At 51.5% G+C, this 27,919-nt stretch overlaps 1 protein-coding gene across 1 annotated transcript in view; it reads right to left on the bottom strand.

Annotated features, from left to right (window-relative positions):
- The window catches only part of CEP250 (centrosomal protein 250), a 38,799-nt gene that overhangs the window by 6,086 nt on the left and 4,794 nt on the right, over positions 1-27,919 (bottom strand). The window contains exons 7-27 of the mRNA XM_021689106.1: positions 27,196-27,292; positions 25,338-25,439; positions 24,430-24,591; positions 23,693-23,871; positions 23,167-23,349; positions 20,838-20,982; positions 19,848-19,994; positions 18,700-18,930; positions 17,622-17,815; positions 17,272-17,399; positions 16,904-17,073; positions 13,411-13,578; positions 12,882-13,016; positions 11,211-11,354; positions 10,046-10,179; positions 8,129-8,267; positions 6,600-6,939; positions 5,846-5,967; positions 4,763-4,883; positions 3,600-3,721; positions 541-3,156 (exon numbers count right to left, since the gene is read on the bottom strand). Of these exons, the coding sequence (XP_021544781.1) occupies positions 541-3,156; positions 3,600-3,721; positions 4,763-4,883; positions 5,846-5,967; positions 6,600-6,939; positions 8,129-8,267; positions 10,046-10,179; positions 11,211-11,354; positions 12,882-13,016; positions 13,411-13,578; positions 16,904-17,073; positions 17,272-17,399; positions 17,622-17,815; positions 18,700-18,930; positions 19,848-19,994; positions 20,838-20,982; positions 23,167-23,349; positions 23,693-23,871; positions 24,430-24,591; positions 25,338-25,439; positions 27,196-27,292 (5,779 nt within the window). The remainder of the gene's footprint in view (positions 1-540; positions 3,157-3,599; positions 3,722-4,762; positions 4,884-5,845; positions 5,968-6,599; positions 6,940-8,128; positions 8,268-10,045; positions 10,180-11,210; positions 11,355-12,881; positions 13,017-13,410; positions 13,579-16,903; positions 17,074-17,271; positions 17,400-17,621; positions 17,816-18,699; positions 18,931-19,847; positions 19,995-20,837; positions 20,983-23,166; positions 23,350-23,692; positions 23,872-24,429; positions 24,592-25,337; positions 25,440-27,195; positions 27,293-27,919) is intronic.

Genomic DNA, 27,919 nt, shown 5'->3' with positions numbered 1-27,919 from the left:
TGACACGACTCAGAAGCCCTGAACGATGGGGCCCCTGCTGCCTTGTCTGTTGCCAATTGCCCCTCTGTGTCCCATTCAGCCCGAAGTCCTTGTACAGATGCCCCGTGCTCTCCTCCCTCTTTCCTCTTCCCCAGAAAGCTCCTCCCAGACTTGGGCTTGGCTAATTCCTTACTGGTCGAATCAGATCTAATCTTAAACCCTGCTTTTACTGGTAAGCCTTCCAGGATTTACTACTAGGAAAGGCCGGCTGGGTGCCCTCTCTGTGCTCAGAGCACATTAAACTTCCCTAATGAGGCTCTAATTAGAACCAGACATTGCACTCTAATTGCTTATCTGCTAGACTATAAGCTTTATGAGGGCAGGAACTGTAGCTGTCTTATTCTCTCCATATCTCCTCAGATCAGCACAATACCCTGGATTCCACCTATCTCTACCCTCTGGCACCCTGAGGAGTCACAAGCCCAGGGTGGCACGAGGCCCCTGAGCTCAGCCAGACAGGCTCTGCCCCCCTTGGCCGGTACTACCCGTGGAGTGACTCACCTGCAGCTTCTGCTGTTCTGAGTCCCGCTCCAGAACAGAGGCCTGTAAGAACATGGCTACCTCCTGCAGGCTGCTGACGCTAGCCTTGCTCTGGGCCAGGGACAGCGCCAAGTCCTGGGCCTTCTCCCTCCACTCGATCTCCCTGGCCTCTGTCTGCCTCAGTGCTGCCTGCAGTCGCTCCAGCTCATGCTGCAGCCGGGGTCCTAAAGTGTCAAAGTTTGTAGAGGGCTCCTCCGCTGGGGAGGCTGTGTGGTTGTGGGGTGAGTCCTCCAGATTCTTCCTTTGCTGGGCCTCCCTCAGCCCCACAATCTCCTCTTCCTTTTGGGCTAGAGTCAGCTGCAACTCCCTCAGGCTTTCACGAAGGCCCCGCGTCTCTTCCTCTTCTCTCTCCCGGCCCAGAGCCTGCTTCTCTTGGATGGCATCTTCTCGGGCCCTCTGGGCCAGAGACTGCTCTAGCAGCTGCCCCTGCCTCTTCTGATGGCTCAGCTCTTCGTCCCTCTGGGCCAGTGCCCACTGGAGCTGCTGCACGGCCTCCTGGTGCTGGAGATCCCGGTCCTGGATCTCGCCTTCCCGCCTCCGCAGGGCCTCCTCCAGCTGCCGGGCCTGCGCCTGGCAGGAGTCCAGGGCAGCCTGCAAAGTGGCCGTGCTGGCCTCCAGGCTGCGGCTCAATTCCGCCTGCCCCAGCAGCCGCTGCTCCTTCTCCTGCAGGGCGGCCTGAGCCTTGGTCAGGGCCTCCTGCAGAGCCTCGGCCTGGTCCCGGGCAGTCTCCTCCCGCCGCTGGGAGGAGCGGCCGGCTGCCTGCAGGGCCTCCAGCTCCTGGTCCCGTTCCTTGAGCATGGCCTCCGCCCACAGCAAGCGGTCCCGCAGGCCCCTGACCTCCGCCTCGTGCTCCTGGGCCCGCTCAGCACACTGTTGCTGGAGGGCCAGCAGATCCTCCCCCTGCTCCTGAGACTCAGCCCTGAGGGCACCCAACACCTCCTCCAGGGCCTGCCCGCGCTGTCCCTCCGCAGCGAGCTCATCCTGGAGCCTTCGCACATGCTCCCTGTGGCCCTCGAGCTCTCCCTGGCACTCCCGCAGGTCGGCGTGGGCCCGCTCCAGGGCGCTCCGCAGCGCGCTTGCCTTCTCCTTCGTCGTCTCCTCTTGCTCCCGAGCCTGCTGCTGCTGGTGCCGCAGGGCCTCGAGCTCCTGGTCCCTCTGAGCCAGGGCCCTCTGCGCCTCTTCCAGGTGACCCTGAAGCGACTGCTCTTTCAGCTCCGCCCGTTCCCTGGCGTCCTGCAGACGCTGCTGCACGACCACCAGCTCCCGCTCTCGCTGGCTCAGGAGGGCGCTGGTCTCACCCGCCTTCCTGTGTAGGTCCTGGAGCTCCTGCTCCAGCTGGTCCTTGCGCTCCCTCAGCTCTCCGAGGCGCTCCTGCTGGCACTCCACTTCCTTCTCCTTATCCCGCAGGATCAGCTTCATGTGCTCGAGGCTTCCACGCTGTGCTTTACCCGGGCCCTTCCCCTCCTCTGCCCGCTCCGGCGTTGGCGGCCTCTGGGAGGCCAGCTCCCGGCCTCGCTCCCTCAACGACAGCTTGATCTGTCCCAGGTCCTCCTCCAGGATCTTGGTCTGCAGCGTCCTCTGGTCTTCCAGGGCCCGGATCCTCTCCGTCTGGAGCAGCATGTCCTGGTCCCTCCTCTCCAGGTCCTGAGCCAGACGCTCCTTCTGCCTCTGCAGCTCCTCGATCTGTTGTCGCTGGCACTTTAGCTCCTGGTCCTTGTCCTGCAGCTCTCGTGCCAGCAGGGTGCCGTGGCTCTCCAGCTCGTTGATCTGACTGCTCTGGGCCTGCAGCTCCTGGCTCCTCTCCTCCAGGTCCAGCGTCAGGTGGGTCAGAGCCACCCTCTGCATTTCCCTCTGGCCCTCCAGCTCCTCGATGGCCTTTTGTTGGCACTCCATTTGGTGATGGTTTTCCTCCAGTTCCAGGGCCAGGCATTCCAGAGTAACCAGCTGCTTCTTCAGATCCTGAATCTGTCCTTTCTGGGACTCTATCACTTGGGCCTTCTTCTCAAGTTCGAGAAGCTGATGCTCCAAGATGCTCCTCTGGGTCTCTCGATCCTTCTCGAGCTCTTTGATTTGCTCCCTCTGCACGACCAGCTTCTGTTCCTGCTCTTGGACGGCCAGGGGCAGGTGCTCTAAGACGGACCTGCACTTCTCCAGCTCCTGGATCTGTTCTTGTTGCACGCCTACCTCCTGGTTCCTCTTCTTCAGGTCCAGAGATAGCACTTCCAAAGCAGCCTTCTGCATCTCCCGTTGCTTCTCCAGTTCCTGGATATTTCCCCGCAGAGCCTCCATCTCCCCTTCCCTTTCAGATAGGGTCTGGGCCAGGATAGCTAAATTCTCCTGCAGAGCCTTCCCATGGGCCACCTTCAGCTCGCCCTGTTCCTGCAGAGCCTGGGCTCGCTCACGCTCAGTCTCCACTTCCTCGCTCTTGAGTTTCAGGGCTGAGCGAGCCGTTCTCAGGTCCTCCTCCAGAGCCCCGGCAGCATTGGCCTGAGCCCTGGCTTCCGCCACAGATGCCTGCAGACGTTCCACCTGTGCTGTCAGGTTCTCCTTGGCTGCCTGCAGGAGCCCTCGCTCCTTCTGGAAAAGAAGACGAAAAACCACCTTAGGCTACACTTCCCGGATACTATCACCCCAGTGCAGGCCCTTCGGTAGCGCCAACCCCGTCAAGGAGGGACAAAGAGAACTGGTTCCTTCCACTTAAGCTGATCCAGTAAAAGATCGTCCCTACTGCGTTCCACAGCTCCACTAGGGCCCAGAGGAGAAAGCCTGAGACAAATGAGAAATCCCAGACTTCGGTCCTTCAGGGCAAGGGACAAACTTTTCTGCCTCCCTTCAGGAAAACTCGCTGGGGCCTTCCTAATGGCCCTCAAGGACAGCGAGACAGCCGGGGAAACAGCCCCTTGCTGAAGGATGTTGGGCACTACCCGTGGATGGGGTATGACCACAGGCCCAGGTGGCTTTGGAGTTACAGCCTGGGCCCTGAGGCCTCCTCCTCCTGCCCCGGAGCAGGGCCACCTCACCTGGGCTTCCAGTCCCTGCAGCTCTGCTTGCCGCAGACGACCCTGCAATGATGCCACAGCTTCGTGCAGCTCCGTCAGCTCGGATTCCAGCGAGTTCTGCTTTCCTTCCCACTTGCACTTCTCTTTGGGAAGAGGGGAGGTGGCAGAGCAAGGCCCGGGGTGGAGGGCGGAGGAAAAGAGGGACATGGAGGCAGATGGAGGGTGAGGAACAGAATCAAAGGGGAAGAAGGCCAGGAAGGAGAGAATTACATCCAGTCTCACAGCCACGCCACCCATCTGCCAACTATTCCTGGTTGTCGGGGCTCCTGCGACTCCCACACTCCCGTCCAGAGCCGCCACCTGGTGCTAGCGCTTGCCTGACTGTCCTCACAACACTGCCCCATCCTGACCACGTGGAGATCTCCGACCCCGGATTCCCGACCGGGGGGAGCCAGATGACGCTGGAGGGCCTTTCTAGTCTCTAATTCTATGGCTTGCGGAGGTTCCCAGAGACCACTGTTGCTCTGCTGGCTGCCCCCCATTTCTGCAAAATGCACCAGAACCCAGGTCTGTGCGTGTGGCTCTCAGGGAGCCCTCTGGGATACTTTCAAGACCCAGATCCCCCTCCCCAAGTTGTCCTCTTCTCTTCTACCACAGAGCCTTGGCCCCCAAGACCCGCCCTCTCCTTTCTTTTGCAAGTAGTCACCACCCATGCCCTTGGCTGTGGCGGGGCGGGCATTCTCCCCAGGTCCCCCCACTTTGCTGTCTCCCAAACAAGCCCATGATCCTTCTGCTGTTAAAGGTGAATAATTTTGACAACATAGCTGGAGATGACAAAAATAAGTAACATGGATAAATGACAAAAGACACAGAATTTTATAACATTCTCACAGTCCTGGCCCTAGATTGCCAGTTTTTTAATACACAGACAGAGAAGGGGGAAGCCTAGGCAGGAACTTCTCTCGGTTCACCCACTCTGTCCCCCTGAATTCCTTCTTCTAGGATGGCCCTCAAAGGCCAAGCAAAGCAGAAAAACAGTTCACAGGGGTCATCACCCCTTTGGAGAGGTCTCTAGGTAGCTACCTATAGTTGGGAGTGAGCAGTGTAGAGTGGCTGCCCCTTCTGGGCTTCCGGCCTCTCCTCTCTCTTCCCTCCAATCTCCCTACCTGCCTTGCGCTTCTCACCTTCCTGGTTCTGGGAGAGCTGTCTCTGCAAATCCTGCAATTCTGTGCAGACCTGACTTTTTTTGGCCTCTGCATCAGCGAGACGCTGTTCCAGCTTCAGAGCCTGCTCACTCAGGTCGTCCTGGGAAAGGAAGGGTGAGGCTAAACTCCAACCTCCTCATCTTCCACAAAGCTATCCCGGCCCCAGACCCAAGCGCCACCCCTCCCACTTCCTCTCAGCCTCTGTGGGGTCTGTCCCTGCGGATCTACTCCCAGATCGCTCCCCAGAACCATGACACGCTCTGCTCCAACTGACTGGAGCCTAGAATCCCTGTCTGACCCCTGTATGCCTTTTGAAACACGACTTGCTGGAGTCTTAGCCCGGGGTCACCTCTCTTCTGCCCAAACTCCTACTTCAAAGATCAACTCAAAGGTCCCTTCTTCCTTCCCTGTGACCCTCCCCAAGGAGGAATGAATTGTCCCTTCCTTCTATTATCATCAGTTGCATCTGTTACTGATCCAATTAATTCTATCAGTTCTGCTTATTTTAGAATGCAGTTTCTTTCCTCAGCCTTCTTGAGGGTGGAGATCTGGTCTTTCTCCCTTCTGTACCATCAGCTCACAGTGGCTGGCATAGAGGTGGTGTTCAATTTTTACTGAATGATAGGTACACCGAGAGGTGGAATTTATGGGATATTTAGCTCAGTCTTAGGCCTGGAATGTTCCTATAAATGGCAACCTCACATCTCAGTGGTCCCTGTTTGTCGGGTTGTTCTTGGAGGTATTGGCACCAAGGATAAGTAATTTGCAGCTGAGAGGAAAACGGTACAAAACAATATCCCCCATCTGTGCAGGCTTCTGTAGTTCAGAGCCCACTCGAATCCCTCACCCACTCAATCCTCACAACCCCAAGGCAGGCATGGTTTGCCTCAGTTGACTAGTGAAACACAGGCCTAAGAAACCAAATGCTGTGCTCATGCTTGCCCAGGTAGGAAAGGATGGGGATGGAACTCATCCCAACTTGGGAATAAAACAGCTCAAACTGCTTCATGAGTCCTCTTCTGGGGAGTGAAGAGTTCAAGGAAGGAGAGCGGAGCATTGTACCCGGGCCTGCTGAGTCTTCCACAGGTCTTGGTGAAGCTTCTGGAGGGCAGATGCCACCGCCTCAGCTGACAGGGCTGTCAGGAGGGGCCCTTTCTTAAGGAGGAGCCTAGCTCCATTCTGGTCTGAAAAAATGAGGAAACACCTCCTCACTTGGCTGCACTATGAAAGGAAATAGCCAAACCTCCCCAGATATGGCCTTGGCCTTCCCACGGATCCCTCCTCTCCCCAAAGAACCCCTTCTGAGCAGTTCATTCGTCATGAACTTTCTGCATTCCTATGTGCCAGGAGCTATGGCGGGCATTAGGTAATACTAGCTGTCATTTGTTAGGCATTTTGTAAATGCCAGGAACTGTGTGACCTATTTTACTTATGTAATCTCATTAATTCCTTAGAAAAATCCTGAGAGATGAGGCACCTGGGTGGCTCAGTTAGTTAAGTGTCTCACTCTTGATTTCAGCTCAGGGCGTGATCTCAGGGTCATGAGATCGAGCCCCATGTCGGGCTCCGCGCTCAGTGGGGAGTCTGCTTAAGATTCTCTCTCCCTTTCTCTCTGCCCTTCCCCTGCTTGTGCATGCACGCTCTTTCTTTCTAAGAACAAAAAATCAAGCTCAGAGAGGACTGAATTAATTCCAGGGTCTGTGGCCTTAGCCTTGAGGCAATAATCCCTAGTCCCCGCAGGCCCCCGCCTTCTCTCCCCGAGGGAGCCAGGCCTGGCTTCGGCCCAAAGGCCCGAGTCCATGGGTGGCCGCCGTACCTGGCTCAGGGCCCCAGAGGGAAGCAGAGTCTCCCCCGCCGCGCAGCTCAGGCTGGCTGTCCCAAGCGAACCCCAAGGCCTGCTGCAGGACAGAACAGAGGCTGGCCAGCTGGGCCTGGGCCTGGTGCCCAGACCGCCGCTCTGCCACCAGCGCCTCTAGCTGCTTCTCTGTGCTGTGCAGTCGGAGCTGGACTTGGGCTGCCCTGTCTTCCAGGGCCCGCAGGGAAGCTTGCAGCTCCTGCTCTGTTACTCGAGACGCCTCCAGCTCCTCCAGCAGCTGTGCTTCCTGAGCCAGAAAGTCAGCCTCCTTCTCCTTCACCTCCTGCTTCAGGACCTCCACCTGCCGGGAAGGTGGTGTTGTCATTCCGAGCCAGGAGTGGACACCTTCTCGTTGGACCCTCCCCGGCCTCACCCCAATCAAGCCCTGGGCCCATCTTGATCAGGGCCGGGAGGCTCAGCTCTCTAGCGGGTAAGGAGAGCTCTGGAAGGGGGCACCTGGGTGGCTTAGTCGTTAGTCGTCTGCCTTCGGCTCAGGTCATGGTCCCAGGGTCCTGGGATCGAGCCCCACATCGGGCTCCCTGCTCGGCAGGAGGCCTGCTTCTCCCTCTCCCACCCCCCCTGCTTGTGTTCCCTCTCTCACTGTGTCTCTGTCAAATAAATAAAATCTTTAAAAAAGAAAGGAGGGCTCTGGAAGGAGTGTTACCCTCAATCTGACCTGCATGCCCAACTGACTCCTGTCACATGGGCCTAGGAGATGCAAATGGGCTGTAGCCCTAGTCCCCCTGGCAGCAATGCCAGCCCCCTGCTTCCATCAGAACTCGAACTCAGAAATCGAAACGCTGACACTGAGCCTGCGTAAGACCCGTCACGATAATGGCTACCATATAGAGAATACCCGCTGTGTTCTGACACTTTATATGTTCCTATAATGGCTAAGAACTGTCATCCTTGTCTTATGGATGAAGAAACTGATGCTCACGCAACCTGGAAGCGGGATTGCTGGGAGCCAAATCCAGCACTGTCTAATGACTGCACCTGGTCCTTCTCCACGCTAGTCTCCCTTCCAGCTCTGACCGGCTCTCTCTGCCCCTCCCAATTCTGGCTTTCCTCTGTGCCCAAGGTCTGGGGTCCTGCTGTGAGCAGACGGGGTCCTGAAGTTTTCTTGCTGCTGCCTACCTGATCTGTGTAATGACCTGTCCCGCTGCTGTGTCTTGCCAGGCTGACCAAGCACACTTAGACGTGGCCATGCTTGACCCAGGCCCGTGTGAGCTCCGCCCCTCTAGGCACCATGTTCTGGGCTGTCAGGCCCCTCACAGGGGCTGTTCTCAACTCTGGGTCAGGTTCCCAAGCCCCCACCCTACCCAGTTCTGACTTGCGCCTCCTGCCAGGGCTGCTGAAGCCCCAGCACACCCTGTAATACGCAATAAGAGAACGGTCCTCTTTACGGGAGGATCCTGAGCAACTGGCTTCTCTACTCCAGGAGCAAGCTTCCACCGAGGAACGGGGCCCATGAGCGGCGTGGGGAGTACCTGGGCACTGAGCTCTTTCTGCCCTCCCTGGGCCTCCTGCATGTCCTGGCGCAGGGAGCTCAGCTCTTGTTGTCGAACAGAGTCAGCTTCTTGTAAAACAAGGAGCCTCTGTTCCTTTTCCATCAGCGACTGAGTCAGGCTAAAGAGAGGCCAGAGGGCTAAGGTCATTCTCTCAGGGAATGAAGAACTACTTTCTCATGCTAAACACTGCATTAATACTTAAGAGAGAAATAGTAAAATAACATGACAGCATAACAATGAAAGTGCTCCCAGGTACTTCATGCACGTGATACCTCCTTTCAGCTTCAGTTTCTTCTTCTCTGGCAGATTCCAGAAATACGTATGCAATACCTCAAATTCAACATGTCCAATGCTTCCCATCCCTTCTGCTCCTCCCTCCCCCCAGCCATCACTACTATGCTCCCTAGCTCAGCGAACGGCACCCTTATCCACCCAGTGCTCCAACTTGGCAGCCTTGACCACATCACAGAGTTCTCCCTTTACCCCACCTATGTCCAATCAGTGATGACATATATAATAGACTCCAACTCTTTCAACGTCCCTTGAGCTCCTTCCCTCCTCCCCCTACCCTGGTGCAGCCTTAGTATTTCTCAGGCAGACAACTGCACCCACCTCCTAACATGTCTTGCTGCCTATGGTTGCATCAACAAGAGGATCTGTCCCTCTTTAAGCTCTTATATCACTGAGAAGACACGCCATGCTTCACCTGGATGGCCGTATCTCACTCCTGAGGTTTCTTTTTTTTTTTTTTTAAAGATTTTATTTATTTATTTGAGAGAGAGCACAAGGGGGGGAGCGGGAGAGGGAGAAGCAGACTCCCCGCTAAGCAGGGGAGCCCGACGTGGGACTCGATCCCAGGACTCCAGGATCATGACCTGAGCCGAAGGCAGTCGCTTAACCGACTGAGCCACCCAGGCGCCCTCACTCCTGAGGTTTCTTGCCCATCACTACCTCTTCTGATACATCATAAACTGGATCGTGTCAATTTCCCTGCTTAAAACCCTCCAGTGGTTTCCTACTAAACCTAAACTAAACTACGTACTCCTGGCCGTGCCCCACAAACCCTGAATGACACAGACTTGCCCAGGTCACACACCCGTCCTCATTCACCAGGCTCTGGTCACACAGTGCTTCCAGTGTCCCCAAATACCCTGAGTTCTGATCCGCCTCTGGCCCACTGAGATTCCTGCTCCTGCCACAGAGCTCTCCCTCACCCCTTTGCCTGGCTGGCTCCAGTTCATCTTCAGTGATCATTTTAAATGCAACCTCCTTGAGAAAGGCCTTCCCTAAAATCTTATCTAAAGTACAACCCCATGGGATGTCTGGGTGGCTCAGTCAGTTAAGTGTCTGCGTTTGGCTCAGGTCATGATCCCAGAGTCCTGGGATCGAGTCCTGCATCGGGCTCCTTGCTCAGCGGGGAGCCTGCTTCTCCCTCTGCCCCTCCCCCTGCTTGTGCTCTCTCTCTTCCTCTCTCTCTGACAAATGAATAAAATCTTTAAAAAAAATAAATAAAAATAAAGTACAACCCCACTCTGCATTTTGACTTCAGCATCCTGTTTCTTCCCTCCACACCATGTAACATAACCTGCAATGATTTCTCTGGGGGATTACTTAATTAATGTCTTCCCCACAAAACCATAAGTTCTGCCAAGGCGGGGGGGCCATCCCCAACCCCTGGCATACTGCCAGGTGCCTAACATGTGTTCTCTAAGTATTTATATACTACATGGATGAAGTGTAAGCTACGGGGACCACATCCTCTCCACACAGCCACCTGTACTGTCCAGGGTTGGAGACATGAGAGGCTTGGTTACCTGAGCAAAGAACTGTCCACCTCACAGTGACCACAGTAGCTAGACAGGCAAAAAAGCCTACTCCACGGCCTGTCCAGCCTACCTGGCTTTCTCTCTCTCCAGCTCCTTCTGCATTCGGCTATACTCCTGGGCCTCCCTCAGCTTCTCCTGAACCTCCTGCTCCACCAGCCTCCTGGATTCATCCCTGGAAACCAGCTGAGACTTCAAGTCCTCCACCTGGAAAGATAACGCACGAGGGTCAAGGACAGGGGGCCCGCGGCGGGGAGGCTTCTCACCCAGGGCTCCAGGGTCCTTTGAGGTCCCAGTCACTGGCCCATTTCCAGTGCTCCAGGGGTTTCCGCCAACGCTTACACACTATTCTTAGCACCCCGTCCCCAGTACCATTCAGCCTCACCCTTGTCTCCCAGTCTCACGCCTGCTGGGTAAAGGCAGGAACAAATCAAAATCTTGGCTGCATATAACCACCCAAAGGCAAAGTGATAAGTGATGGGCAAGTGGATAGTAATTGTATTTTTTTTTTTTTTAAAGATTTTATTTATTTATTTGACAGAGAGAGACACAGCGAGAGAGGGAACACAAGCAGGGGGAGTGGGAGAAGGAGAAACAGGCTTCCCGCGGAGCAGGGAGCCCGATGTGGGGCTCGATCCCAGGACCCTGGGATCATGACCAGAGCCGAAGGCAGACGCTTAACGACTGAGCCACCCAGGTGCCCCAGTAATTGTATTTTTTAAAATAAACAATCAGAGGGGCGCCTGGGGGGCTCAGGCGGTCGAACGTCTGTGTTCAGCTCAGGTCATGATCCTAGGGTCCTAGGATCGAGCCCCGCATTGGGTTCCCTGCTCAGCGGGGAGCCTGCTTTTCCCTTTGCCTGCTGCTCCCCCTGCTTGTGCTCTCTCTTTCTGTCAAATAAATAAATAAAATCTTAAAAAAAAAAACCAATCAGAACACCAGCTGATATGGGATTCTGAGAAGGAAAAGCCATGAGAGTAGGAAAAGCAACCTGGGTCTCTGGGGAGGGTGGGGAGAATGATGGGCACCGGGGCTGCCTAAGAAAAATCTAAGTTCTGTGGTCACACAGGGAGAGAGAACTATCCCGGGGCTCCAAGGGCATGTGCTCTACTCTAACCACCCTTCCGTTTTCCTCTCCTTCCCAAGCAGGGCCAGGACTCCCCTTTCCTACAGAAGGAGCGGGAGAGCCTGGCTATGCTGCGGGGAGGGCTGCAGGGCTGGGAGAGAGAAGGAGGCACCTGCTCCTGCAGGTCCATCTTAGCCTGCTGCAGGGCCCCGCACTCTTCTTGGAGGGCAGCAAGGGCGTCTCTGTTCCGCTGGCCTGCCTGCTCCAGCTCCCGCCGAGCCTCCCGGAGCCGGGTCTGCAGCATCTCGGTGGTCTCCTGCAAAGGGAGAAGACCACAGTGAGCAGAAGAAAGCTCCCACTAGGGCCTGCATCTTAAAGTCTTGTCATGTAAGTACTGGCTTTTCAACGGGGTTGGCGGCAAAAGCTGAGGCAGGACCCAGCAATCCACCCCGTTTCCACGATGCCACCTCAACCCTTACCTCCTATTCCATCTCCTCCCTCCCAAAGCGTGCTGGCTCACCCCGACTCTCTCCATCAGGGCCCCTGAGTAGCAGTCCCTCACCCAGACCACTGCAGCAGGCTCCCATTGCGTATCCCTACTCCCACTCCATGCCACCAGCCCCTGCACGCATGCCCCCCCCAACACACACACTTCTCCACTCAGCAGCTAAAGTATTTTTTAAAATACATGTAGTAAATCACGTCCCACTCTGCTTTTTAAATACCATCCAACAGCTTCCCAATGCCCTTCGAACAAATTCCAAGCTCCTCCCATGGCTGACCAAGGGTTCCTGGGCTCCTGCATCCCTCTCCACTCGCCCCTGAGCCTCTCCCGCTGGAGCCATGTAGCCTCCTTTCTGTCCTGGCACCCCCCGAGACCCTTCTGTCTGTCCCACTGCCCTTACGATGGCTCTTTCCCCTGCTGAAACTGTTCTTCAAATAGTTGGCTTCTTTTTTTTTTTTTTTTTAAGGGCTTTCCTAAGGGGCACCTGGGAGGCTCAGTTGGTTAAACATCTGCCTTTGGCTCAGGTCATGATCCCAGGGTCCTAGGATCCAGCCCCACATCGGGCTCCCCGCTCAGTGAGGAGTCTGCTTCTCTTTCTCCCTCTGCCCCCCAGCCCCCGCTCATGCTCTCTCTCTCTCTCTCTCTCTCTCTCTCAAATAAATCTTTTTTTTTTTAAAAGATTTTATTTATTTATTTGACAGAGAGATAGCGAGAGCAGGAACACAAGCAGGGGGAGTGGGAGAGGGAGAAGCGGGCTTCCTGCCGAGCAGGGAGCCCGATGTGGGACTCGATCCCAGGACCCTGGGATCATGACCTGAGCCGAAGGCAGACGCTTAACGACTGAGCCACCCAGGCGCCCTCAAATCAATCTTAAAAAAATAAAAATAAAAGGGCTTTACTGAGATACAGTTCAAGTATCACACAACTCACCCGTTGAAGCATAATGCTGTCAGAGCTCATCTCTACTGCTGCCTGCAGCTGGCTCGTCAACCTTCATGTCTCGGCCCAAATGTCACTTTCTCAGTGAGCCCCACCCCCGACCACCTTGTTCAAAGTGGCCTCCTGTGACTCACTCTCTATTACTTCACCCTACCCATCTCCCTCACAGCACCTCTTACCACCTGCGATTAGCTCATGTATTCTCTATCTGCGTGTTTTCGTCTGCTCTGCCACTAGAACGCAGGCTCTCTGAGGACAGGGACCACGGGTGTCACGTTCCCTGCTGTGCACACCTTGATGTTTGTCCTGGCGTGGCACCTCGCCCAGAACCTGGTGCACAGAAGCACCAGAGGGCTGGTCACGCCACCCTTCCTCCCTGCCCGGGACCGCCCTCCATACCTGCTCCTTTAACTTCTGAACCTTCATGTCCTGCCTCAGCCGCTCCAGCTGTTGGCTGGCATCTGCCAGCTCCTTCTGGGTCTGCAGCAGCGTCTCCAGGAGGGACACCCTCTCCTTCTCTGTTTCGAGCTGCATCTGTGGAGGGGCAGGGAGGCAAGGGCTTGCTGCCTCCGGGGTCACCATGCTCACCCACTAGGCCGCAAACACATTCTAGCTGCTCTGGGCTCCTCCAGCAAATGGGGAGGGTGGTGAGGGCCAAAGAAGGTCTGGACCTGCTTGTTAAGAACCAGGAAGTGCCAAGATTGTCCCTGGTTTGTGAGCTGACAGGATGTGGCGAGCACCGGCCCTCCCTCAGGAAGTGTGACATGCTGTCTGCCCTGCAGCTAACGCGGGGGCCACCCTGTTCACTAGCAGCAAAGGGAGCAGGCACTTCTCTTCTGGAAGCCCCCTGCAGCAGCACCCCTGGGAGTGGAAAAGGAAGTGGTCAGAGGTACAGGGAGTCGCAGCTCCAACCTCCCCAGCTTCCCACCTGGCAGAGGGCGCTCTCCGCCTCTGCCCGTTCTTCCTCCCTCTGCATCCGGATGGCCTCGGCTTCTGCCCGCTGTTCCCGCAGCCTCGTTTCCAGCTCTGTTTTCTCCCTCTTTAGGCTCTCCAGGGCCTTGTCCAGTTCCTGCTGGTGCCAGGAGCGCTCCTTCTCCTGGTCACGTGAAGGAAGCACTGTTAGAACCCGGTGGGTGAGGAGAAGAGGCAGGAGAGGGGCTGGAGCAGAGAAGGTCCACACTCCCCAGCTGAGTCTTTGGTACCTCTCTTGGCCTGTCTCCCCATCGATAAAGGGAGGTTGCTAACTCCTGCCTTACCTATCTCATCAAATATCATGAGAATCAAATGAGATTTATAAAAAAAAAAATCAAATGATACATTAAAAAGTCTTTTCTCAAGTGCAATTCTCCCTAAGATAAGTTACAAATATCTGTTATTTTAAATCAATCACACCACAGTTGATGTTATAACTATGAACTGAGGAAGCAGATTGGTTCTCTGCTGCCCATTCTCCCCTACTTTAGGCACATAATTCCCAAACAAGCAAACTTCCGGCCGCCATCTTTCCAGCAAGTCTGCCTTGTAATAAAGAGTCAAATCACAAATACGCACAAGGCACAAGTCAACTTCCATTTCTAGAAACTTGACAAACAAGATCTCTGAACCCTCTGGCTGCAAAATGGCAAAAAATACTGGATAAAATATTAAATATATGTTTTAATGTATAAGTGAGCCAGCAGGAATTTCACAGGAGTTAAAAATCAAAGCAAGACTTGTGACCCAAAGAGGTAAATGAGCACAGAACTGGGTTTCTCCTGGAGGCATCTGCTATACCTAATAACCTTGAAAATTCACCTTAATGCTACGTGGGGAAAAGAAAACAGAAGACAAGGGTGGGGAGTCCAGTAGAAGATTCCCACATAAAGCTGGACCCCCGAAGGGCTAACCATGGGTCAACAAACTATGGCATGTGGGCCAAATCTGGCCAGCCTCCTGTTGCTGCATGGCCTGTGAGCTAATAGTGGTTTTTACATTTTTAATGGTTAAAAAGAAGTGGAAACAAAAAAAAAAAGACTTTGTGACATGTGAAAATTATATGGAACTCAAGTTTCAGTGTCCACACTTAAAGTTTTATTTGAACACAAACATGCTCATTTGCTTACATATTGTCTACGGCTGCTTTTGTACAACAGCAGAGACCATAAGGTCCACAAAGCCTAGCACGGGGCCCTTTACAAAAAACTTGCCTATCTCTGGGCTATAGTGCTCTCAGTAGAAGGATAAACTTGAGAGAGAGAGAGATGAAAGAGGAGAGAAATGGGGAAGAAAAAAGGAGAGAAAGTAGGAGAGAAAACAAAACAATAAACCCCACAGAAGGAAACAGCAAGAACATTTGTTTGTTTCAACGTTGGCACAGGGTAAAAAAAAAAAAAATCTCCCTCAAGAAGTCAACCACAACCTGGTCTTCATGTGGGTGCAGGGCCTAAATGTGACCCCAAACACTTTCAACAGAAATTTTACTTCATTTTATTTTAAAATTTTATTTTAAGGTAGTTCTGGGATGCTAGAACCTTTAATCCAACACTACTAGTATAAGTGACCTGAGTTAATTTCTATCATATTTCTATGCCTCAGTTTCCTCATCTATAAAAATGGGGATAACAACAGTGTCCTCCTCTTATTCTAGGAAATTCCTAACAGAAATGCAAGCAAATCTTCTGAAGAAAAACTCCTTCACCTTAGGCCTAAAAGGATTCTGAGGCCTTAGAAAATGAAAAGTTCTTAGGCCTTAGAAAAATTTCTAAGGAACACGAGCTCAGAGTCAAGAATCACAAAACACATGAGTGAGAACCAATGGAAACAACATACAACAGAGTCAGGCCCAAAAAGATTTTAGTTATTGGTATTATTAGACAGCATAAAAATGTTTCATGTGTTGAAAGAATAAAAGAGAGGATGAAGATATAAAATAGGGAAAAGAGATTAAAACATGACCAAGAAGATTTGAAAAAATAACCAAATAGAATGTCTAGAAATAAAAAAAAAATTTAGTAAGTGAAATTTAAAACTTGGCAAAAAGACTACATAGCAGATTAGACATGGCTGAAAGGTGAGTTAGTGAGAAGAGATCTGAAAAAATCATCTCCAACACAATATAGAAAAAGAAAAATGAACATGAAAAATGTAAGAGTTAAGATACACGGAGGTTACCGTAAGAAGGTCTGACACACAACTAATCAGGGTCTTCTTGATACCAACAAATGAATAATCAATATGTTAAGAGAAAATAACAATAATCCTAAATTTTATACCCAGTGAAACTATCCTTCAAGAATAAAAGTAAAATGGAATGTTTTCAGACAATGAACTACCAACAGACCCTCACCAAAGAAATTCTATTTCAAGGAGGAAAATAAATCTAAATAGAAAGTCTGATATGCAAGGAGGAATGATGAGTGTAAAAAAACGTCATTTTTTCAGTGTATCTAAACAAATATTGACTGTATAAAACAAAAAGTCAAAATAATTTATGGTGTTAAAAAACTAGTTAAAACACATTGCATAAAAGAGTATATGGGTCAGGAGGAGCGAATGTAGGTAAAATGTTCTGAGGTCCCTGTGTCATTCAGGAAAATGGTAAACATACCGATTAACTTGAGATTTTATTAAGTACGTATTTTTTTGTAAAGATTTTATTTATTTGACAGAGAAAGAGAGAGCACACAAGCAGGGGGAGTGGCAGGCAGAGAGAGAGGGAGAAGCAGGCTTCCCACAGAGCAAGGAGCCCGACACGGAGCTCGATCCTAGGACCCTGGGAACTGAGCCGTCCGTGCGCCCCTTAAGTACATATTTTTAAATATTAAAAGAAACAACTAAAAAAAATTTAAAATTAGAGAATATACCATCCAAAGTAATAGAAAAAAAGAACTGAGAAAAGACTACAACTTAATCATCCAATTGAACTCTCTAAAAGAAGTTAAGAAAGGTGACTTCCCCACCCCAAAAAGATATAAAAAGGCAGGAAAAATAGCAAAGGATGGTGGAAATAAATCCAAATATACCTATAGTGACAATCAAAGCAAATGGACTAAATTACATAATTAAAAGACAAAAGAAATACAGTTCTGAATTGGGCAAGAAGGGGTCCAAGGCATTCCTCTGCTCCCTTTACATCCTGGGGCCAGTTTAACAATCCTAAATCCCAGAATCCATGCTTAATTCTCTGTACATAGCAAAACAACAACAATAACAGCTAACACAAATATAGAGCTTGCTCTATGTCAGAAATTGTTCTCAGGGTTCTCCATATATTACTCATTTACAGCTAGAAACTGGATTTTTGCATCTTGGTGACTAGGTTAGTCCTATTCAGATTTCACTCTTAAAAGCAGCAATATCTGGCCCAAGAGTCAGCAGGTGGAGTACTCACGGGAGGGAGGCCATGTCTGCCTCTCCTGTCCCCAGCCACATCCATGACCCACCCATTTCTCCTGGAGCCGGTTCACCTCCTCCTCATGGGCGGACTTCTGCTGCTGCAGGGCAGTCTGCCCCTCTTGCTCAGCCTGGGCCAGCCGACTGGATGCTGTCTCCCGCTCCTGCTCTGCCCGGCTCCGCTCGGTGTCCAGTTCCAGCTTCAGGCACCTCACTTCCCCTGAGATGCCAGACACAGGTGATCTCGCACTAGGCCTCTGCCCTCCTCCTTTCACCCCTCTCCCCAGATCTCAGGAACAACTCCCATTGCGGAGGCCCTGGGCCTGGCTAGGGAAGGACCTCAGATAACTTCCCACTGCCTTCCTGGCTTTCCACATCCCCATGGAATGAAGTGTCCCCATCCCAGTTGGGGTCTCACCTTGAATGACTTCCTTGGCGCGAGTGACCGTTTGAATCTGGACCTCCAGCTGCCCCTTGGTGACCTCTATCAGAGAATTTTGTTGTTGGGCCTCAAACAGACTGCTCTCCAGTTGCTCCTTGGCTGAGCTGTCAGGTTCAGGAATCAGGAAGAGTTCTTACCCATCAAGCCCTTTAACTTTCCTTAAGAGGAGTTGGGTTCTAAGTACTGACTACTCAGAGAAATTAGGGGGCAATTATACACTCATAACTCATTTAGGACCCATATACTTTGGGCAGGGAACTTAGTTTGGCTACCCCTTGCCTCACAATGCTCCCTCTGCCCTTGGCCGAACTGGGTCTGGGCCCTACCTGAGCCCCAGTAGTTGTTCAGAGAGGTCCTGCCGGTCTCGCTCCACAGCCTGCAGCCGCACCTCAAGGGCTGCTCTCTCCCGTACTAGGGCCTCCTTCTCCTGGACTTCCCGGGCAAGCACTTCTTCCTGTCGCTTTGTCTCCTGATGCAGCTGCTCCAGCTGAGCTAAGGCTGCCTCCTGCTGATGACGTGCCTGAGAGGAAGAAATAGGCAAGATACAGAGCGGAGGCAGGATCTCCCCCGGGTTGCTATCACCACGTTAGGGCCACTGGCCCTTCAGAGTTTCTGGACCCAGCTCTGTGAGTCCTGATGATTGCTTGCTCATACAAATACTACTTCCTGCATCAACCTATAGAACTTCCAGCCCAGGAAGCATGCTCTCCTTTGTGCAAGACCCTGTGTGTTAGGGCTGCAAGAGAACTACCTCAAGGAGCTTTTAGTCCTAAGTAGTAAGACACACAAAACAGGAAGAAACTGATCAGTCTCTGAGAAAGAGACTCTGGGAAGGAAGATTATCATTTTTAGGGCAGGGAGAAGTTTGGTAGAGGAGAAAGATGACCTTTGAGCTGAGTCACTGGTTCAGAAAAAAATTTACTGAGTTGTTGCTATGTGTTAGACATTTTGGTAAAAGATGGAGGAATAGGGGCGCCTGGGTGGCTCAGTCGGTTAAGTGTCTGACTCTTGGTTTCGCCTCAGGTCATGATCTCAGGGTTGTGAGACTGAGCCCCACATTGGCTCCGGGCTCAGTGCGGAGTCTGCTTAAGTGTCTCTCTCCCTCTCTCTCTGACCCTTCTTTTTTTTTTATTTTTTATTTTTTAAAAGATTTTATTTATTTATTTGACAGAGAAAGACACAGTGAGAGCAGGAACACAAGCAGGGGAAGTGGGAGAGGGAGAAGCAGGCTTCCTGTGGAGCAGGGAGCCCAATGCGGGGCTTGATCCCAGGACCATGGGACCATGACCTGAGCCGAAGGCAGACGCTTAATGACTAAGTCACCCAGGCGCCCCTAGAGTTCTCATTTTTTATGATGAGTACGTTCGATACCTTAGTGTGATGGAATCAGTTTTGTCTTCTCACCTCACTTAGTTTCTCTTGAATTTCTTCCTTCTCTTCTTGGATGCCCCTGAGATCGGCCTGCAGCTCAGCCCCGCTCTCCTCCGCCTTCTGCAGCTGAGCCTCCAGGTGAGTGTTCCTTTCCTGAAGGGCTTCCCTGCTCCTCTTGGCCTCTGCCAGGCCCAGCTGCAAAGCGTTTCCCGCTTGCTCTGCTGCTTCCATTCTGCTGCACACACACTGGTTCTCCTGTTCTAACTACTGGTCAAAATGGGAAAGGCGTCAAGGACAAATGGTTACAGTTTATGGATCAAGTGCTAAGACAGAAATCCAAGTGAGATGAGACTCTATTCTCCAAAGAGGAACACAGGAGGGCCTTATACGAGAGGGGGACCATGCGTTCATTTGCTCTGGTGCCTGTCGTATTCTAGGTACTGGATGGGTTGATGCTGGGCATGGTGATTAAAAAGGCAAAAACCCTACTCTCATAGAATTCAGAATAAAGGGAATCTGAAACATTTCTAGGGCTCAAGGTAACAGGAGTAGTGAAGAGACATGTTAAATTTGCAACCTCTAGAGAAGATTCTTTGAGATGTAGGCTCTTCAGCAGATCCTTTTCTGGTGATTGCTGTTATCTCATGCAATGGGATTAAACACCTAGTCTTCCTTCCAGAGGACATGGGCCCTGGTGATTTTACTCTACAGCCCAAAGGTGGTTCTGCCGGAGGTGTGAAACAGGACTATTTTTAATGGCTAAGCTCAGGCCTTATAGTCTTGGCTGTCCTCTGCACCACCAATGTTCCTTTTGCTCATTTCGGGACCATATGTGGGAGCTGATCTGTCTTGGGCTAATCTCTTACAGACTCTCCCCTGTCATAGGCATCAGCTTTATCAGTCACTGGCTTGCCTTCTGTCAGGGCACAGACCTACCCTGTGGATCAGAGAAGTCTTTTTTTTTTTTTTTTTAAAGATTTTATTTATTTATTTGAGAGAGAGAGAATGAGAGAGAGCACATGAGAGGGGGGAGGGTCAGAGGGAGAAGCAGACTCCCTGCCGAGCAGGGAGCCTGATGCGGGACTCGATCCGGGAACTCCAGGATCATGACCTGAGCAGAAGGCAGTCGCTTAACCAACTGAGCCACCCAGGCGCCCTGGATCAGAGAAGTCTTTGCTCACCTGGAGAAGCTGCTCGTTCAATCCAAGTTTATCTAGGGCCAAAGCCTCATTTAAGGCACTGAGCTTGACAGCGGCAGCCCGAAGATCGGCGACCTCAGCCTTCAGGCTGTTCTCAGAACTCGACAGCTCTGCAACGGACTGTTCTGCCTAAAAACAAAGAGAGTTAAAGGACTGTCTTGTGCCAGCTCCCTCACCACGGTGAGCAGCTCACGTCCCCAGCACCTGCTGCTGTCCTGGTACAGAGATCAGACCATTCTTTCCCTTACATTCGAAACAAGTTTTCCCTCATTCATTCACTCATTCAATCATCGAGAAGTAGGAGCAGAGCTCACAGTACAGAAGCACCAGACACCAGGATGTACAAACAACTAGAACTGCAATGACTTCGTAGACAATGTAAGCACCCAGTGCTCTGGAAACTCAAAGAAAGCGTTTATTCAGTTTGGGGGAATCAAAAGTGCTTGGTAGAAGAGCTGGCAATGAAGGTGGGTATTGAGAGAGGAGGAAGAATTTGTGCTTAGAGGGAGAGGAAAGACGCAGTCCAGGCAAAGGGAGGAGGACTCCAGAAGCAGCGGAGTCATGAAAGAGCAGGGCGAAGCTGAGGATGTAATCAGTGCTGGGTGGCAGGAGCTGAGGTGGAACAGGGAGTTAGCACAGGATATGGAGAGAGGAGGAGGCTGGAAGCAGTTTGGGGCAGATGCAAAGGGCTTTGAACGTGTCCCCAAGCAGCTCGGAAGCCACTGAACGGTTACAGGAAGGAGACCAATGTCACCGGATTTACACTTTCAAAAACCATTCTGACCCCAACGTAGAGAGTACATTAGGAGGGACAGAAGCCAAAAGCAGAGGTGAGTAAGTGATGCAGGGAATACGAAGGGTCGTGGCTGGGAAGGTGAAGAATGAAGCAGGCTGCATGCCCCTTGCCTAGAAACACAACTTTCTAAGCCCCCCTCCCCACCCCCAGCAAGCGAGGGGTGGAGGCCCACGCACCCTGGCCAGCGCCGCAGTCACTTCTGTTTGCTCCTGCCTCAGCAGCTCTCCTTCCAGGCGACTTGCCTCCAGGGCCTCCCGAAGAGTGATCAGCTCACTGAGCGATTCTGACTGTTTGGCTTCCAGGCCCGCCAGCGACTCCTGACTAGGATAGGAAGGAGAGGAGGCTGGGGGCAATCTCAGGGAGTGGCCACACTCCAAAAGGTAACAGGAGTGTGATTACCTTTGCCATGCAAAAGAATGAAGAAGGTCTCTAAAAAACAACCAGCCGGGCACCTGGGTGGCTCAGTTGGTTAAGCGACTGCCTTCGGCTCAGGTCATGATCCTGGAGTCCCAGGATTGAGTCCCGCCTCGGACTCCCTACTCAGCAGGGAGTCTGCTTCTCCCTCTAACCCTCCCCCTTCTCATGCTCTCTCTCTCTCTCATTCTCTCTCTCAAATAAATAAATAAAATCTTTAAAAAAAAATAATAAATAATAAAAAAAATAAAAACCAACCAGCCCTCCACGATATACTAAGTGAAAAAAGCCAGACGTTGGGAGAAATAAGAATATGCATAGGGGTGCCTGGCTGGCTCTGTCGGTTGAGCATGAAACTCTTAATCTCAGGGTCATGAGTTCAAGCCCCATGTTGAGGTGGAGCTCACTTAAAATAAAAAAAATAAAATTTAGTTATAAAAAAGAATATATGCAAGTATTTGCATGAAGCACCTGGAAAGATAAACAAGAAAGCAATTTAAGGGGCGGCTGGGTGGCTCAGTCGGTTAAGCGGCTGCCTTCGGCTCAGGTCGTGGTCCCAGGGTCCTGGGATCGAGCCCCGGCGTCGGGCTCCCTGCTCAGCGGGGAGCCTGCTTCTCCCTCTCCCTCTGCCTGCCTCTCTGCCCACTTGTACTCTCTCTCGATCTCTCTGTCAAATAAATAAATAAAATCTTAAAAAAAAAAAAAAAAAGCAATTTAAGTGGTTGCCTACAGAAGGAAGGGAAATGGGATGGATGAAACAGAGAGGAGGATCTCTGTGTTTGTCTATTATTTATTTATTTAGTTTTTAGAGAAAGGAAGGAAGGGGAGGAGCAGAAGGAGAGGGACAGAGAGACTCTTAAGCAGGCTCCAATGCCCAGCGCAGAGCCCGACGCAAGGCCCGATCTCACAATCCTGAAATCATGACCTGAGCCGAAAAGGTGCTTTAACCGACTGAGCCACCCAGGCACCCCTGTGTTCGTCTTTTTAAATAGTTTAAATAGTTAATAGTTTAATAGTTTTTTAAATAGTTTTGACTTTCAGATCATAATAAATATTGATAAATGTGTGCTCAATTCACACTAATTAAATTTAACATATAATTATCTTTGTGGGTTGTCTATTCTTCTCCTTGGTACAGGGGAGACCATTCCTTGCATGAGTCATGATCCTTATAGCAGTCCTCCAAGATTCCATTATTCGTGCCTACCGGCTGCAAGGAGCAAGAGTGCAGGAGAGGATGGGGATCTACCAGAGGTGAAGAACACAGTCCCTGCTACCAGTTACTGAAGACCTACCACATGCCAGGCTCTATGCCAGCATTTTGCAAAACAGCGCTCTAGCCTTCCCAGTGATCCTTCAAGGTAAATACTAACATCCCCATTTCACAACTAAAATAATCTGCCCAAGTGGCGGAGCCATAATTTTAACCAAGCTTTCGCCAGCTCGAAAGTCCTTGTTTTTTCTATGACATTATATAGAGGAATTCATAGATTCGCTAGGTCTCTTGATTCTGAAATTCCCTTTCTTGACCAACTCATTTCCCATTACCACCTGGGATAAATCCTACCCTTCAGCCAGCCTAGCCTACTCTGACCATGCCATGAACCTCCTTTTCTTTGCTAATCTGCCCCTTTCGCCCCTCTTCCACTCTCTACCAATCAAAATATGTCAAGGCCCAGCTCAAAGGCCACCCTCTCTCCTCCATGAGACTTTCAATTATTAACTGTCACTCCCATGCTCCCAAAGGCCGTAGCTGGAAGCTCTGTTTCACTCATACTTCACTTGGCCTCATGCCACAGTTTGCTGTTTGTCTGTTTTCCCCATTAGACTACAAACTGCTTGAGATCAGGGCCTGTGTCTTATTTGTTTCTGTACCCCCGCGGTGTCTCAGCCCTTAGCAGTGCTCAGAAAAGCCAGGCTGAACCTCCTGTATTCATCTTTCTGCGAAAGAAGGGGCAGGAAGCTAATGTGAACCCACTGCACGCCAGGCTTCAATTTACTCCACTTTCTTCGAGTTGGGAATGGGTGGAGGAGGGTGTGGGATTGCAGGGAAAACCAAGCCCCAGGGAGGAGGGGGCTGGGCCCACTTACAGGCGCTCCCTTTCACGGATGGCCAGGTGTAGCTCTTCCTGCCGCTCCTCCTTCTCACCCTGAGCAGAGTCCCCCTGCAGCTGAAGCTCCACGTTTGTCCTCCGCAGCCGCCACGCCTCCTGCTCCAGCACCTCCAGCTGCTGCCGCAGCTCCTCCCTGGCCTTCTGCAGGAGCTCTCGCTCCCTGGAACAAGGAGACCACAGATGAGCAGAAACCTTGGAGCCTCAAATCCTTCCTGGAAGCAGACATCACAGGATCAAAGGAGAGAGGTGTCTGTTTCTTTTAAAAATCTCATCTTCCCTTTAGAGCAGGAAACTGCTTTGTTGTTGTTGTTGTTGTTGCTGTTTTTTAATCATCAAAAGACCCCAAAGTGAGTGAGCAGGAATAAGCAGAACACAAAGCAAGATAGCCCTGGGTGTCAGGGACAGCAGGGTTAGGCAACCAGAAACGTGCAGGGAGTGGGTAAATGGCTGGAGGAGGACTGAGCCGGGGAGGAGGTGGGGGGGATGAACAGCCCGCTGCTCACTTGCTAAGAGACTCCACCTCTCCCTGGAGGTCCACGGTCTGCCCTGCCAGAGTGTCACGCTCCCCGGTGAGCTTCTGCAGCCGCTGTCTCAAGGCCTCGCCCTCCTCCTCCCACTGATTATGCTGCTGCCGCAAGGAGCTCACAGCTTCCTGACAGCCCAAAAGCTGCTGCCTCAGGTCCTGTGGAGGGAGAGTGACAGAAGTGAGATGGTGAGCAAGAGGGCAGAGTGAAGGAGGGGTGTCAGAAGCCTGAGAGTGGGGCTGGGCGACGGGGCTGAGGGCTGGTACAAGGGTGAGCTAAGAATAGAGATGTGGCCAGTCGAGAAGACAGAGGATCAGAGATTACTGGACTTCTGTGGTGCCTGGAGTCTCAGGGTCCATCATCTTCAGATGTGCGGTAAGGGGCCGTCACGGAGATGGTTAAGTGTGGCTGGGACCCTCAGAGTCGGGGACACTTACCTATGGTCTCCCAGGGCTCTGGTTGCCTATCTTTGTGTAGTGCTATACGAAGATGGCATGCAAAGTGAAGCGTACCACTGGGCACACAGAGTGTGCCCATTAGCCACAAGCACAACTGGGCAGACATGGAGATTCTAAAGAGCACTTCGGGAGTGTTGACCAAACACCTCATAACTGGTCAACATAGTGAAAGGGGCAGTCCAGGAGAGGAGGGTACCTGGGGCACAGATCAGTTCAGACACCCACACCCGTGGCTGAGGAGGAATGTGGGGTCCTCACCTGCACAGCCTGGCGTCTTCGAGTCACCACTGAACGCACCAGAGTAAGGGCCTTGTCTGGGTCCTGGGAATCAAACTGCGAGGAGAAGCCACGAGCGTCCAACTCCAAGGAGCAATCTTGACCACAGCCTTGGGCCATATTGTCCCGTTCTTCCACCATGACCTGAAACCCAATACAGCAGAGTCGCTACCCTACTGACCAAGGCCTAGAGTCCACACGGAAGACTAACACTACATCCTGGACAAACTTGACGTTTTCCTTCTCACATCCTCTCCCTTGCGGGTGGGAGGAGGGTATCTGAGAGCAAAAAGGATTGCGTCCTCCAACTCCTCACCTTTGGTCACCCAAACCTAGGACTAGCAACAAGGCTAGAGCACTCTCTGAGGTAATAATAAATGAAGAAATGAAGAAAGGAGAGGATACTGACGTAACAGAGACCAGAATCCAGCCACTGGCCTGAGACTTGCAGGTGGCAATAAGGAAGAGGGCCTGTTCCAGCAGGCGGGGCCAGCATGTGAATGCTTAGCTATCCCTTAGGGTGCCAGTCTTCAGACACACTCAGAGAACTCATTCCTCTTTTTTTTTTTTTTTAAAGATTTTATTTATTTATTGGAGAGAGAGAGAGTGAGAGAGAGCATGAGGGGGGAAAGGGTCAGAGGGAGAAGCAGACTCCCCACCGAGCAGGGAGCCCGACATGGGACTCGATCCTGGGACTTCAGGATCATGACCTGAGCCGAAGGCAGTCGCTTAACCAACTGAGCCACCCAGGCGCCCGAGAACTCATTCCTCAAAGACCCTAAGCCCAAACGTCTCAGATTGTGGAAATCTAGGCACAACTAAGAGGACATTGAGGCCTGCGGAGGCGTAAGCCATGACCCGGTTTCCACAAACAGAAGGCTTACCAGTACCTGGGTTATATCCATGATCACCTGCTGTAAAGACAGCTTCTCCTCTTGGGCATTCCTGCTGAGAGATGACTCGCGTTCCATTAATTCTGCATGATTTGCCTCCTGAACAGGGAACAAGATAGAGCTGTGAGCCAAACTTGTGGAAGTATTTACCGTTCCAGGCCCCAAATCAACCAGAATCTCATTCTGTCTCTTTGGTCAACCCTACTTTTTCCCTGACCACACGTGAATGCTACTGTTGTCCCAGGACTCTGAGGACAGTGTGATGTGGTGAGTAAGAGCTCAGAGTAAGTGAATCAGAGCTCCAAACTGGATTGCCTAGAATGGAGTTCTTACTCTATCACGTCCTAGCTTAGCAACCTTAGGCAACTGCTTCTTTGAGCTTCTTTTCTCTTAAAAAAAGGAGTAATTAACAGCAACTACTTCACAGGTTTGTGTTGAGGCTTAAATGAAAAAGATGCTTGTAAATTACTGAACACAGTGCCTGGCACAAAGAAAATAATCAATGTCAGCTATCATAGGAGAGAGGATGGCAGTTGTCTCCGAACAGCAAATTAATGCTGGAGACCTAAGGCTAGACCAGAGAAACCCCTAGCCCTGGAGCTGGCAATGAACCTGAAGAGTCAAGATGTCCTCAGTTCCTTCTGATCATATTGTTAGTGAAGGCCTGAAGACACAGACCTGCAGCAATGTTTTCTTTGGCCTGCACAAAACTTGAACCGACATTTATAAATTGAGAGATTTCAAGAGATTTTGTGAATTGAGAAATGCTGACTTTCTGGCTTTCCTCAAAAAGTTAACAGATGGGCCACACCAGCCCCCATTCCTACACAGCAATAATTTCCTGAGGTTGAACAATGGGTTGTTCAACTTCAGAGGAGACATGTATTTTTTGGGGTCCCATGGTCCCTACGACGCCTCATCGTTTCCTTAATATTGAGATCAAGTGTCCTCTACTGTACTCAAAACTAACTATGACAGTGCTGGACAACCAGAATCCTTACAACTGAACCCACTGCACTCTTTGGCATTATCTGGGCACCGTGGACATTTGAATTTGCAAATTTCTGACCAAAAGGAACCAAAAAGGTATCAATAACTCTGAGTCCCCGCTGATCCCGGCTTGGATAAGAAGACTAGAGGTTTGCATGTAGATGGTCATTCAGGATCTGCCTAAAGAGAGAGATCTGAAAATTCTTAGAAACGAAAGGAAATGTGGAATCAAGTCAGAGGTTTTAACTAGCCCAACCTTACAGAGTCCCTTTGGTAACATCTCTGGCAGATGAGAAGCCAGGGACACAAACCTCACTCTTCCACAGGACAGACTGCTCAGCTACTGAGCCGCTCTCGTTGCTAGACAAACTCTACCAGCCTGCAGCTTCTGGTCACCAACACTGCCTGTGCTGGCTGGACAATGTTAACTAAGCCAACTCTTTCCCCTGCTGTCAGTCCTGCAGATCTGTGACGGCAGCCATTATGTCCTCCTCAAGCCCTTTTCTCTCCAGGCTGACCGTTGCCATACTCCTCAGTTGTTTCCCATATGACTAGGTCTTGAATCTCTCACACATCCCCATCCTTTGCCAGTGTGCCTCATAACGCGTGGCCCACTCTCTCTGATGAGGACACACTGCACGCGCACGTCATGGTAGTTTCCCCAGGAATACAGTAGGGACGGTACACAGTATTTACTGATGAATGAATAAATGAATGAGTTAATTAATTTTGAGATTCAGCCAACATTTTTTTTTTTGCTTTTATTCAAGGAATATTTAACTGGTATCGTGCATCATCTGTCCATAAAGGACAAGGAACCCATAGGCCCACTCCCAACTCCTTTCCAGAACAAAGGGTCATGTACCAGGATCTCCACTGTCTCTCTCAGAGCCTCTAACATCTTCTCATAATCTTTATTTTGCTTCTGAGCCTGGGTCAGCAGAGCAGAGAGCTCGGTCACCCTGAAGAGAAGAGCACAACACTGTCATGTGGGCGGCCCACTGAGATGGACAGAGCTACTACGCAGCACACCCCAGCCCCAACAGACACTCCCACTGCAGCCCCCCAGAGACCCCTGGGCACCCCCAGCCCCTGCACTCCCTGAATACCACATGATGCTATAGCCTTGAACTGGGGGCAAGGGGAGGAGTCAAAAGCCACTCAGACACATGCAGGGATTTACCACAACTCAAGGCTGGAACTCGTGTTTGGGGGCCCGAGAGCTGAAGGAAAGCCCTGGACCAGGCCCTTCCAGGCCCCGCTTGATCTTGAAGTCAAGCACCCTGAAGCCAATAAGAATACCAGAGTTGCCAAATGGGACAGTCCCAACGTCCCTCCAGCCCAAGGGTCTCTGATGAGGAAAATGGAGGGGCAATTTGGGGGAGATTATGGTCAACCTCTATGATATTGACTAAAGTTCAGGGAAATCGGGGCGCCTGGGTGGCTCAGTCGTTAAGTGTCTGCCTTCGGCTCAGGTCATGATCCCAGGGTCCTGGGATCGAGCCCCGCATCGGGCTCCCTGCTCAGCAGGAAGCCTGCTTCTCCCTCTCCCCCTGCTTGTGTTCCCTCTCTCGCTGTGTCTCTCTGTC

This window comes from Neomonachus schauinslandi, chromosome 10 (genome assembly GCF_002201575.2).
Source record: "Neomonachus schauinslandi chromosome 10, ASM220157v2, whole genome shotgun sequence".
In the NCBI taxonomy this organism is placed as follows: Eukaryota; Metazoa; Chordata; class Mammalia; order Carnivora; family Phocidae; genus Neomonachus; species Neomonachus schauinslandi.
The sequence above is the reverse complement of the archived record's forward strand: the minus strand, read 5'-3'. Positions and strand labels throughout refer to the sequence as shown.